Source organism: Gymnoscopelus braueri (genome assembly GCF_963280865.1).
Source record: "Gymnoscopelus braueri genome assembly, chromosome: 2".
Taxonomy (NCBI): Eukaryota; Metazoa; Chordata; class Actinopteri; order Myctophiformes; family Myctophidae; genus Gymnoscopelus; species Gymnoscopelus braueri.
In genome coordinates this window covers 6,302,884-6,315,425 of record NC_137604.1, presented here as the reverse complement: position 1 = coordinate 6,315,425, position 12,542 = coordinate 6,302,884, and the positions used below count along the sequence as shown (strand labels likewise).

Sequence of the window (12,542 nt, the reverse complement as noted above, 5' to 3'; positions counted from 1 at the left end):
GGCAATAGTTTTTACATGAGTCTGTGCGCAGGACCAATAGTTCTACATTTACGTTTCTAGTAAAGTAAAATTGTACCCCAAAATTGAGCCATGACTATCAAAAGGGTGGGCAAATCCAGGTTTGTTGTTTTGACTAGCTGTACAAGTCTAGTTTGATAACCATTACAGACTAGTATCTTAGTGGTAGTTATCATGCATTGAATATGTGGAACCCTATATTATCACTATCATTATCAAAAAAACTAGAATTTGGCCACCAAAACTAAGCATAAAAAACTGTTTTTTGTTATGCCTGCTCACAGTATTATCTTGTTTATGGAGTTATACATATAGATATTGAATATTACCTTGTTAAAAACCTTTGACTCTAACATGTAAACAAAATGAAATAAGAATGTTGTCTCTGGCTTTATCCAATGTTCCAATGTTGATTCTGGAAAGTTATGCAAATTCGGGCATATTTAATTATTGTATTGTAACTATTTTATACAGCTATACCTCCCATTATACATCATCAGGTACTCCACAGACAAATATCCCATCTTCGTCTCCAGTCATCCCAGTCCTCCATACATTTGGCGATCTCCTCGGCCGTCTTGCTCCAGTGTCCTTTTTAAGGATGTCCACACATTTTTACCACCATTATACAGCTATACCTCCAAAAGACACAAAAGGCTAATGGATTCTAACTTGTTAATCTCTAACAACTTTGTATCACCTGTGTAGTCCACCGTAATACGTCTGCCTCTAAGGCCACCACTAACTGAGGCACGTTTATGTACACAACCCAGTTGTTTCAATACTGACTCCTGACTGCAAGAATATGTGGCCAAAAACACTTTTTTTAAAAAACATTCATAAATTCAAAGTGATTCTGTGACCATCATAACAATGTAATGGAGTGATAAAAGAGGCTGAATGGTTGAATGAAGTTTAATGGTTTTATTTAAACAAAAAAATAGTTTTGATGAACGTTTCTAGGCTATAGTACAGTAGTCTCGTACAGCCTACTAGAGACTAGTACAGCCTAGCACAGCCTACTAGAGTCTAGTCCAGCCTATTAGAGCCCAGTAGAGCCCAGTACAAAAAATTCCCCTTCTCCGCCCGGCTCCCCTCCCACGAACATGAGACACAGCTCTCTCTTCACTTGTAGAAGTAATTTAAACATTTTTTTTTTTTGATGAACGTTTCTAGGCTATATACAGTACTGTCTCGTACAGCCTACTAGAGACTAGCATAGCCTACTAGAGCCTAGTCCAGCCTATTAGAGCCCAGTAGAGCCCAGTACAAAAAAAAATCCCCTTCTCCGCCCGGCTCCCCTCCCACGAACACGAGACACAGCTCTCTCCTCACTCCTGGCTCCGCTTCTTTTGGAGTTACACCTGTGGACCAAACACAATATATTAGTACCATCATAAACTAATGTTAAATGACTAAATACATGATGTTAAAGTATGATGATGGGGAAGGCAAATCTGGTCATGTGTATTGTTCTCACAGGTGAAATGAAGGAGTTTGGAGAGTTAAGTTGGGGCGCTTTAGAGCGAACGTATAATTCTGAACTGTCGAGTATAGCGCGAAAGAATGAAGGAGTTTGGTCAGGTAAGGTTCTCACAGGTAACAGATATAAACATGTCAGCTAGTGTGTATGTTCCTAGCGATAAATGGAGCATCAGTCATTATGCAGTCATTATGAAGACATACTTTTTTGCTAAACTGGAGCCTGGACCTGCCTCTTCCCCTGGTCTCTACCCTCTTCTTTCTCTCCGCTGCCAGGGACGCATATCTCTTATAGGGGGAGGATATTGAGGTGTTTGACCTCAATACAGAACTCCTTGGGAGTCTCCTCGTCATTATGGGACTTCTGGTCCACTTGGGCTCTTTGGGCTGTCTCTCCTCGGGCTCCTTCTCCTCAGGCTCCTCGGGCTGTCTCTCCTCGGGCTCCCTCTCCTCATCACTCTCATCCGTTGGGGATGAGTAGGAATCTCCAGTTTCCTGGTATTCAACCTGTATTTTGGAAGAACAAAATACACAATTCTCTAAGTACACAAGACAATATACCCACTCCTCAGCTTCTTGTTGACACAGGTGTGAAGGTGAATAGTCCATAGATACCAATGTATAACTATGTTAGAGACTGAGGGGGCACCCGCTGAGCATGTTTCGGTCTAATAGACGTCTAATGGTCCCTAGACGTCTAGCCTAAATTGGTCTAAAATGTAAGTTTTTTAGTGGTCTATTCTTAGCCTAGACATTGATTAAAATATATGTGTGTGTGTGTGTGTGTGTGTGTGTGTGTGTGTGTGTGTGTGTGTGTGTGTGTGTGTGTGTGTGTGTGTGTGTGTGTGTATATATTATAGACCGTCTATATTTTAGCCGTTGAATAGACATCTCTGATATAGGCGGTCTATATATAGACATTTAAAAAAACCTCTAATCAATGTCTAGGCTAAGAATGGACGTCTAAACCACTTTTAGACCATTTTTACCCTTTTTTAGATGCGTCTAATAGACGACTATTGCTCAGTAGTAAAGGATGGGGTAGTTAGATGTATTCTAAATAAGCCAACATACCTCTCCTTCCTCCTCAGTCTCGTCCTCTCCTTCCTCCTCAGTCTCATCCTCGCTGTCTTGTCTCTTGGATTTGACAGTGGCCTTCTTGGACTTGACAGTGGCCTTCTGAGATAGATAGACAGACAGACTTGTTAGATGAGCAATTACAGAATACGAGAGACACAGGATAAACTAATCTCATGAATGATGATGATAGTTAAATGATGGCGAGTGTTTAAGGATGGGGTAGTTAGATATATTCTAAATAAGCCAACATACCTCTCCTTCCGCTACAGTCTCGTCCTCGATGTCTTGTCTCTTGGACTTGACGAAAGATAGATAGATAGATAGATAGATAGATAGATAGATAGATAGATAGATAGATAGATAGATAGATAGATAGATAGATAGATAGATAGATAGATAGATAGATAGATAGATAGATAGATAAACTTGTTAGATGAGCAATTACAGAATACAAAGGATGGGTTAGTTAGATGTATTCTAAATAAGCCAACATACCTCTCCTTCCTCCACAGTCTTGTCCTCTCCTTCCTCCTCAGTCTTATCCTCGCTTTCCTGTCTCTTGGACTTAACAGGGGCCTTCTTGCACTTCACAGTGGCCTTCTGAGAGTGAGAGAGAGAGAGTGTGAGTGAGTGAGTGAGTGAGTGAGTGAGTGAGTGAGTGAGTGAGAGAATAGATACACTTGTTAGATGAGCAATTACAGAATACGAGAGGCACCGGATAAACTAATCCCATGAATGATGAGGATAGTTAAATGATGGAGATAGTTAAGAGGATGGGGGTACTTTTTACCCTTTTTTAGATGTGTCTAATAGACAACTATACTGTAACTGTATTGGGGCGGCCATAGCTGAGTGGTTAGTGAGCCCGCCTAGGGAACCAGCTGGCCCTGGTTGCCCCAGGTTCGATTCCAGGCTATCCCAGCATATGTGCCGATGATATGAAATTTGTCCCTGAGCAAGACTCTTAACCCCAATTGCTCACAGGTTCTCATTGGAAACAAGACCGCAAGGACTTTCATGAACGACCTGTTAAAAGGAATTATCCTTATCCTTATCCTATTGCTCAGTGTTAAAGGATGGGGTAGTTAGATGTATTCTAAATAAGCCAACATACCTCTCCTTCCTCCACAGTCTCGTCCTCTCCTTCCTCCTCAGTCTCATCCTCACTGTCTTGTCTCTTGGACTTGACAGCGGCCTTTTTGGACTTGACAGGGACCTTCTTGGACTTGACAGCGGCCTTTTTGGACTTGACAGGGACCTTCTTGGACTTGACAGTGGCCTTCTGAGAGTGAAAGAGAGAGTGTGAGTGAGTGAGAGAATAGATAAGTCGCTTTGGATAAAAGCGTCTGCTAAATGACTGTAATGTAATGTAAGTGGAGCTTACTATGTAACCCTGCTCAGGTTGTGTGTGTGTGTGTGTGTGTCTGTCTGTCTGTGTTCATGCCCCCATGTGACTCACATGCGTGCACTGCCTGTAAGCAGCCACCCGAGTGCGCCAGAGTGCAGGAATTGAGACAATGCTCTCATTACAATGCAATGCAAAACAACACACACACACACACACACACACACACACACACACACACACACACACACACACACACTTCTCTCCCCATCACGGTGAAATAACACGGATTACAAGTCCGTAAATACACAATATTTTCGAGCTGCGTTCGCTTCCAGTGTTCGCGCGTCTTACTTGTGTAGATACACTTGTTAGATGAGCAATTACAGAATACGAGAGGCACAGGTTAAACTAATCTCATGAATGATGAGGATTGTTAAATGATGGGGATAGTTAAGAGGATGGGGTAGTTGGATGCTGATGGGTGGGTATATGCTGAGGGGTGGTATTTAGAGCCTGACTAAACTCTTCCTCGCGGAGCTGGTTGTTGGTCTGTACCTCAGCCTGAAACTGTAACTCCCCCTCCTGAATGGCCTCTTCTCTGGCCTTCAGCGCCAGCGCCTCCATCTCCTCAGTTGTGGTATCAGGCTGTGGTCCATCCAGGGCTCTCTGGATCAGCTCCCTGATCTCCGCAGTCTCTTTGGTTGTGGGGTTCAACGCATAAAATTTGTCGGAGATTTCGGTATTGTGAGCCATGAGATCCGTGATTTTTTTCCGGCCCTCCACAGACGTTGTTTGACGCGCCTATTTCATTTAGCACATACAAAACACGAAATAAATATGGAGAAATCAAATTGGTGCACATATATTCAATATATTGAACAAACAAATTGATTATCTAATGTTGGCCAATGCTGCCTACATAAAAGGAGATGGCAGTCCGGATTAACATGAAGAAGGGCTTCCCAGGAAGGCCACAGCTCATCCACTCCTTCTGGAAGAGGGAAAGGAGTGCATCGCACACTCCTTTCCCTCCAGTGAAGAAGACGTAGCTGTTCTTATTCCTTGAGTACTCCTCCTAGAGACAAGGAAAATTGTTTGTATTAATTGCTGGGTTGGACAAATTGGGAGTAACAATAAGGTATACGAGTCCACTGTACTAATTAACCTACTGTAGTTGTGTTAATATGTCAGTTGATGTATGCGTTTGGTTTGTGTTTGTGTGTGCTTGTGCATAAAGGTATAGAAAAGTAAACCACCTTACTGTAGCACTGATATAACTTAACTAACCTTAATACTGAGCCAGTCCTCCACCCAAGAGAACTCCTCCTCGGTTGCATGAATGCATGCCTCTGCAAACATGTCGGCCGTCTTATGCTCCTTCACCTATGATAGAGAGAGAAATATTTACACATGGAAAAGGAAAAGAGGCTCTTGGTAGCAGGCTGACACTTTACGGCATACATGGGCAACTGGTGGCCCGGGGGCCACATGCGGCCCCCACCTTCACTTAATGCAGCCTGCCGTTTTAATAAATGAATACTGATATAGTATTGATTTAAGCAATTCCAAACATGCAAACATGAGTTGCTTTAATTTAGTTTGTTTAATGACTAGTATAGAAAATGGTCTGTTTTATGTCCAATGTATTTGTATTTAAGTTCATAAAGTTGACATAAGTATAACTAAATGCATTTGAAATTAAAATGTTACTTTTCCGTATTACAATAAAAATATAGCAAATCTACAAGTTCAAAATTGAGACGCATTTTGAGCTTGTAGGTCGGCAAATTTTTCTACTTTTGTGCAAAATACTAGAATGAAGAGATACTAGAATAGAGATAAGAGGTTTCTGCCTGACAGTAGTGAGTGTGGAAATACAGTGACACTCTGGAATGAGTTTGGACTCATAGTGACCCTCTGGAGTGAGTGTGGAAACATAGTGACCCTCTGGAGTGAGTGTGGAAATATAGTGTTCCTCTGGAGTGAGTGTGGACACATAGAGACCCTCTGGAGTGAGTGTGGACACATAGAGACCCTCTGGAGTGAGTGTGGACACATAGAGACCCTCTGGAGTGAGTGTGGACACATAGTGACCCTCTGGAGTGAGTGTGGACACATAGTGACCCTCTGGAGTGAGTGTGGACACATAGTGACCCTCTGGAGTGAGTGTGGACACATAGTGACCCTCTGGAGTGAGTGTGGACACATAGTGACCCTCTGGAGTGAGTGTGGACACATAGTGACCCTCTGGAGTGAGTGTGGAAATACAGTGGCCCTCTCCAGCATCAAAGTTGCCCACCCCTGCTTTACGGGCTGGGGTAAGTTAGAGGCTGAAAAAGTGTGACAGGCAGATCATTTGATACACGTTAAAAAGAACATCAAAAATAATGTGAGAAAAAATAATGTTATACACCAACCCAACCAATACAGGAGAACCTTAAAGAAAACCACCTGATGGACTGGGAGAGGGGTAAGATAGTTCATAGGGATATAGGGACGTTGTCATAGGGACGGTGTATAAGAGAAGCAGTGGAAATCCGTAAACGAAACAACGAACCAACTTTCCCACACCTGGGACACAGTCCTGCAGGGTCGCCCTATGCTGCATGTCAGACCACCGGATGGAAGGGGGCCCGCCCCCGCACCCAGGCCAGCTGATATGGAGAGGAAAGTTACAGTTAAACCTGGACTCAGCTGAAATGAAGAGGTAAGTTATTGAGGCAGCAGTGCTAACCACTCAGCTACCATGCCACCCTACATGAAAGTCAAAGGATTTGTTAACAATATGGTCCCAGGAAGAAAGTGAATAAATCTAAACAAGCACTCACCAGTATCAAGAACTCTTTGGACTTGGTCCTGTCCCTGGTGGTTCTGGCTGCCGTGACCTCCTGGTCCACCATGTTCTTTAGAACACAGGGCCTGTGTCCATAAAGTGTTGACCAGTACCCGGACATGAGGCCGTAGAATTGATACCTCAGGGCGGTGTCACCTGGCTTCCTCCTGAGTTGCTCTGGGTAAAAAGGGCCAGGGGGGTGAAAAAAGACAGAAGTGCAAACAATAAATATAAGTATTATGTTTTTATAGGCTAAAAGCCTTGGAAAATGTTGCTATATTGTGATTGGAGGTGAATGGCTCTGGGTATGTGTGGGAATGGTATAGTCTGATGAGATGAGAGGTTTAACATACCCAGGACCTGAGGAATCTTTTGCTTGGCCTGCACCTGGAATGTGCGTATGTCCTGCTTTGAGGGGAGCATCTCATGCTTTGCTCTCTTGGTCAGTTGTTGGTGCCGCATGACAGGCCTTCGGATTCCTTTTATAAGCGCACCGAAGGTGGTGTCGATATTATACCACTCACCTTCGTTGAGCTTACAAGCCGGGACGTGGCTGCTCTTTCCATGTCCCAGGAACTGCTTTATAGCCTGAAGGTAGTGGAGCACTGAAGTGGGTTTCAGTGCTCCACTTTTCAGGGTCTTGTAAAAGCTGCAAAATGTTGGAGATAATGTTGTGATGTTGATGGTAATATACATGAACAGATAACACAAAAAAGCTAACATCGCAATAGCAGCAAGCAGGTAGGCTGGCGGACTGACAGGCTGGCAAACTGAGGGGAATGGCTTGCAGGCGGACTGACTGACTGACTGGCCCTGGACTCAGCTGACATAAAAGGGCCGGTCCAGATCCATGTTGCTTTCCAAAAATGAGTCACCCCAAACGTATCAATGTAGTAACATTCATTCTCCCATTTACAGCTTTGTGAAAGAGATATTCATAATATATCTATATGTTTGAACCGAGAGGCAAGATTAGACTGTTCCAACTGAGGACCCTCACAAATATACTGTCATTTGTTTGGGCAAATCCAACACCGGACGGTTACCGTACAAACATGTTTGTATCCACCAAAACTCACTTTTTGATCCTAGAAATATTGGCTAGGAACCTCCAGTCCGAGGTCTTGGCCACACCGTGGGTCATGTATTTTATAAAGGCCTTTATGCGGCTGACCTTGGAACCAGCGTTGGCGCGTGCATTAACGCTGGGTTCTGCTCCCTCACGGGCCTCCTGATATGTCTTGATGACATTTTCTGTAATGACACATGTAACACACATTGTTGAATTGTTCAACCTTTTTGTGCCTGGATAGTTCAGACATACAGTGTATTATGTTCTATGTGGCATATGAATAGCCCTGGTTATCTGTGTGTGTGTGTGCGTGTGTGCGTGTGTGCGTGTGTGTGTGTGTGCGCACACACACTCACCAAAGGATGTAGGCACCGAAATGGCCCGCATTTTATTTCCCCGACAATTCCCCTCTGTCCAGGGTTGGCACTTGGAGGGGGAGAAGGAGGAGTCATCCAAGCTCAAAGAATAGACGTTGAAGCTTTGAGACGTCAAGACCTTCTCCGGTGACAGTGACAGCATCTTGATGTTTAAGACAAAACACACCAGCCCACATCAACCATTACATAAATTATACACAAACGAGATTAAAAGAGATCTCTACATAATGTGTGCATGATGTTGAGTGGGACAGCGAATTTAATTAATGATAATACCTTTACAGGGGTCCCTTTCTTCTTTATTTGGGCGGGGGCAGCAGACTCCATCTGCTCGACGTCACTCTCGGCAGTGTCCTGATCCAAATAGTCAGGATAGGGTTCATGTTCTGGACTCATCTGATGTATGGAGAGTTACAGTTAAACCTGGACTAGAAATAGTCGGCACCGATTTTTACACAAATAGGAGTTGTGACTGTACATGCTGCATAGCAACTATAAGAAGTGAATGGTGCCGAGTTCATCGGCACTAGTTTCTACACAGGTCATAGTTTTTTCTATTGAGCACTGTCTGCCGTGTACATTTTTTAATTGTTAGGTAATGTATTGTATACAACACAACTTGACAGATACGACTGACTACATACATTTCTCTACCTACCTCTATCTCTACCTCTACCTCTACCTCTGGCACCACTGGTTGGGAGAGCTGATGGAGTGCGCCAGCCTTCTTGAAGGCCCAAATCTCCCTCTTTGCTCTCTGGTGCTCTGCCTTCAGCCACCGCTGTTTTTTCATGAGAACCATGAGTTGCCTCTGCAGTGCCTTACACCCAGGCTTGTGGCATGGTCCTTCCCGCCTGGCTGGCTGGTTGGGCGATGCGGGCATGTCCATCACCAGATCATTATTCTGTGTAAGGAGAGAAGAAACATGATCAGCATGCAGAATAGGAGCACTAGATAGACTAGGAAATCGGAGGGAGAACGAAGTTGAAGAGGATATGCATAAGGAGAAGGAGGGGAAGCCCAACATAATACAAAATATATTGTACATACGTCGTCGTCGTCCCAGGTGGTCATCAAAGGGATCTTGGGATTGCTGTCCCTGAGCTTCTTAAGGAGCCTATCTGTCTCCCCTCTTCTGGCGATATCTTTAAATGTCTCCAGCTGGTCATGACTAAAATCCTTATGGACCAACATCATGTGCCTCCCCAAGTTCTTGCCCACGATTCCACACCCCGGGACTGGACAGGGGCAACACCGAATATTGGTGCAATTATTGGAGAGATTCAGAATGAGCTTTCGCTCCTTCACATTGTTGCAGAAGTGCATCTTTTTCAGGTGGCCTGGCAGGGAGCCCACCTTATAGGTGTTCAGGCATAAATGACAGCAAGGCATTCTAAATATTAAAAGAGAGAGGGGTGAGAGAGAATTTGTGAGATTTTGTGATTCTCAAGGGGTTCGATTGGTTAGTTAAGACTACCCAATATTCCTCAAATATAAGACATTGCAACAGGAAACACAAACATTGCAACAGGAAACACAAATAGGGCCATTTAGAGGGTGTGTCCATCTATGAGGATATCTTGCATTATAGTGGCAAAACAATGAAATGGGGACACATGCAATAGCTATGCCACACATCCCACTGCATTCAAATAATTAAAACCCAGCAGCCCTAGCTTGCACTTGCAGTGTGAAGTACCAGGATGTGTGGTGTGTTCACTGGTTTTATAAAGCAAGCAAGTGGCACAAAACTTAGCAAATCTACAAACTATACGCTAGTACCTAAACACTTGACCACTGTGCCATCCATCCAGCCCCAAGGAACAGTTATTAAAAAGTTGACACTTAAGTTCTAATTCATATCAAAAAATATAATGACAAAAATGCTGCTAATAATTCACATTTAGCCTTTATAAAACTGAAGCTCACAAAGTGTCTTCTATCTTCAATATTTGAAACAGGGCTTACAGGGATATTTCACTTTCAAAAAAACTTTGGGTCATTTTATCATCTACTCAGGCTTTTGTGAGCCCCCCAGACCATTTTTAAGTTGCTTGATTCAGTATTTAGATATATGATATTCATTTTATCAAACACGCCCCCTTCCTATACAAACCCATTATAACTTCAAACTCCATTTTTAACATGTTAGATTCATCAAAAACACCCGTCCTTAAAATAAGTGAAAAAAGTTATCGAAAAAACACGGCCCCCTCGCGTATTAGGAGGGCAGGGTGAGTCACTAGAACCAAGGACGGGTGTTTTTGATAAATATAGCATGTTAAAAATGGAGTTTGAAGTTATAATGGGTTTGTATAGGAAGGGGGCGTGTCTGATCAAATTAATATCAAATATCTAAATACTGAATCAAGCAACTTAAAAATGGTCTGGGGGGCTCACAAAAGCCTGAGTAAATGATAAAATGACCCAAAGTTTTTTTTAAAGTGAAATATCCCTTTAAGTCAGGGGTTTTCAACTGATTTTGACCCAGGGACCACCATCCTGACTAAGAGCAACCTGGGGACCACCACTATTGTGCGTGGTGGGTCCATCATAGATCCACCCCACTTTTTTCCCAATATCTGATATTCCGATATTGTCCAACTGCTAATTTCCAATACCGATATCAACCGATACCGACATATGCGGGATTTTTCATCAAAAGTCAACTAATTGTCAGGAACATCACATATCTAATCAAATCAAATATAATATCAACATAATATCTAAAAAAATCTATGAAGTGAGTCCTGTGACTCAATGGTGAGTCCCACTAATCTTAGATTAGATGTCCGGCCTATTTGACAGTGCAGAAGCATAATTGCTTTTATGCCTGTAACATTAACGAGCATCTGTACACAGACACCTACCCTCTGCAGTGCTCTAATTTGAAAGTGATGGGGTCTGTCTCTTTTCTCAGCAAAAGCCCTTGAATATGATGGAATATGATTAAGGATTACTGTGATTATGGAAAGCTCACATTTCATATCACACACACCATACAGTGAAAACTCCTGAAACTTATTAAAAGCAAAAAAAAAAAATCTAAATGCATGGCCAGGGACCACCTGCAATACCTTCGCGGACCAACAGTTGAAAACCCCTGCTTTAAGTTGTTAATTCATAAATGCACATTTTCCCTTTTCACTACTGGCTTACTGTACCTATCATGAAAAAATTACCCAAATGTGTCCATTTGGTTTCATTAATGTTCATTCATTCATTTTTAAACAGGACAGTAATGTTACACTGTGCAGAAATCCAAAATAGCAGATCTACAAGCTCTATTTTGGTTGTTGGTTGTTTGTGTATGTTTATGGAAACAGAGGATTTGGTTCGCTATGCTAGCAAATGTTAGCTCTAACCTTATATTTACACACACAAACACACACGCACACGCACACATACATTTGTGTCCTTTCATATTACATACCTTTACTCCGCTCCAATCCAGAGGGTTTAATATGCTGTGCCAAAAAATCAAGTTGTGCTTGCTCTTCAAGATCTTCACCCTTCAACAGCTCTGTCTGCACTGCTGGTCAAAGCCATGATTGCATCATTTTAACACACCTGTGTATTATAATTGCCACCCTTTGATCTGTTGCAGGCACGTGCACATGTGACACAGACATCACAGGGGGCTTGATTGTTTTTTCTTTTCTCCAACTTCTGATGAGAGACCAGCATTAGAAAATGCTCTAGGGTTAGGGTTAGGGGTGTCTGAATCCCTGTTGGGGGATAATGGTTAGATTTAATTCACTACCTGTTCCAGGGGTGGGCTTTTTTTGTGTGACTAGGTTCTTGTCAGCCCTATGGCTCCTTACACTTGAGACTAACCACTGTGTACACGGGCAATAGTTTTTACATGAGTCCGTGTTCACGACCAATAGTTTTACATGAACATTTCTAGGCTATAGTACAGTACTGTCTCGTACAGCCTACAAGAGCCTAGGACAGCCTAGCACAGCCTACTAGAGCCTAGTACAGCCTATTAGAGCCCAGTAGAGTTTAGTACACCCAAGTCTAGCCTAGTCAAGCCTAGTGGGGGAATAGACTAGGAGAGGGGGGCTAGTTAGGTGGCTGTACTAGGCTATATACAAAGCTGGATTAGGCTGGAATAGGCTAGACTAGGGTGTACTAGGCTGTGCTAGGCTGTACTACACTCTATTAGACTAGACTAGGCTCTTGTCAGCCCTTTAGCTCCTCAAACTTGAAACTAACTACTGTGTACACGGGCAATAGTTTTTACATGAGTCCGTGTTCACGACCAATAGTTTTACATGAACGTGTCTAGGCTATAGTACAGTTCTGTCTCGTATAGCCTACTAGAGC

At 43.0% G+C, this 12,542-nt stretch overlaps 1 protein-coding gene across 1 annotated transcript; it reads right to left on the bottom strand.

Moving 5' to 3' along the window:
• Positions 1-2,068: 2,068 nt before the first annotated feature.
• On the bottom strand, positions 2,069-11,713 carry LOC308075842 (uncharacterized protein; the record flags this gene model as incomplete). The annotated part of the gene is made up of 16 exons (XM_080415821.1): positions 11,644-11,713; positions 9,261-9,603; positions 8,881-9,114; positions 8,487-8,606; positions 8,190-8,352; positions 7,841-8,015; positions 7,115-7,410; positions 6,757-6,938; positions 5,216-5,311; positions 4,848-5,003; positions 4,484-4,729; positions 3,695-3,862; positions 3,076-3,180; positions 2,833-2,877; positions 2,575-2,679; positions 2,069-2,125 (listed from the first exon to the last, which is right to left on the bottom strand). The coding sequence occupies exons 2-16, from the start codon at positions 9,600-9,602 to the stop codon at positions 2,069-2,071; spliced, it is 2,490 nt and encodes an 829-aa protein (XP_080271947.1). The 5' UTR covers position 9,603; positions 11,644-11,713.
• Positions 11,714-12,542: the final 829 nt, after the last annotated feature.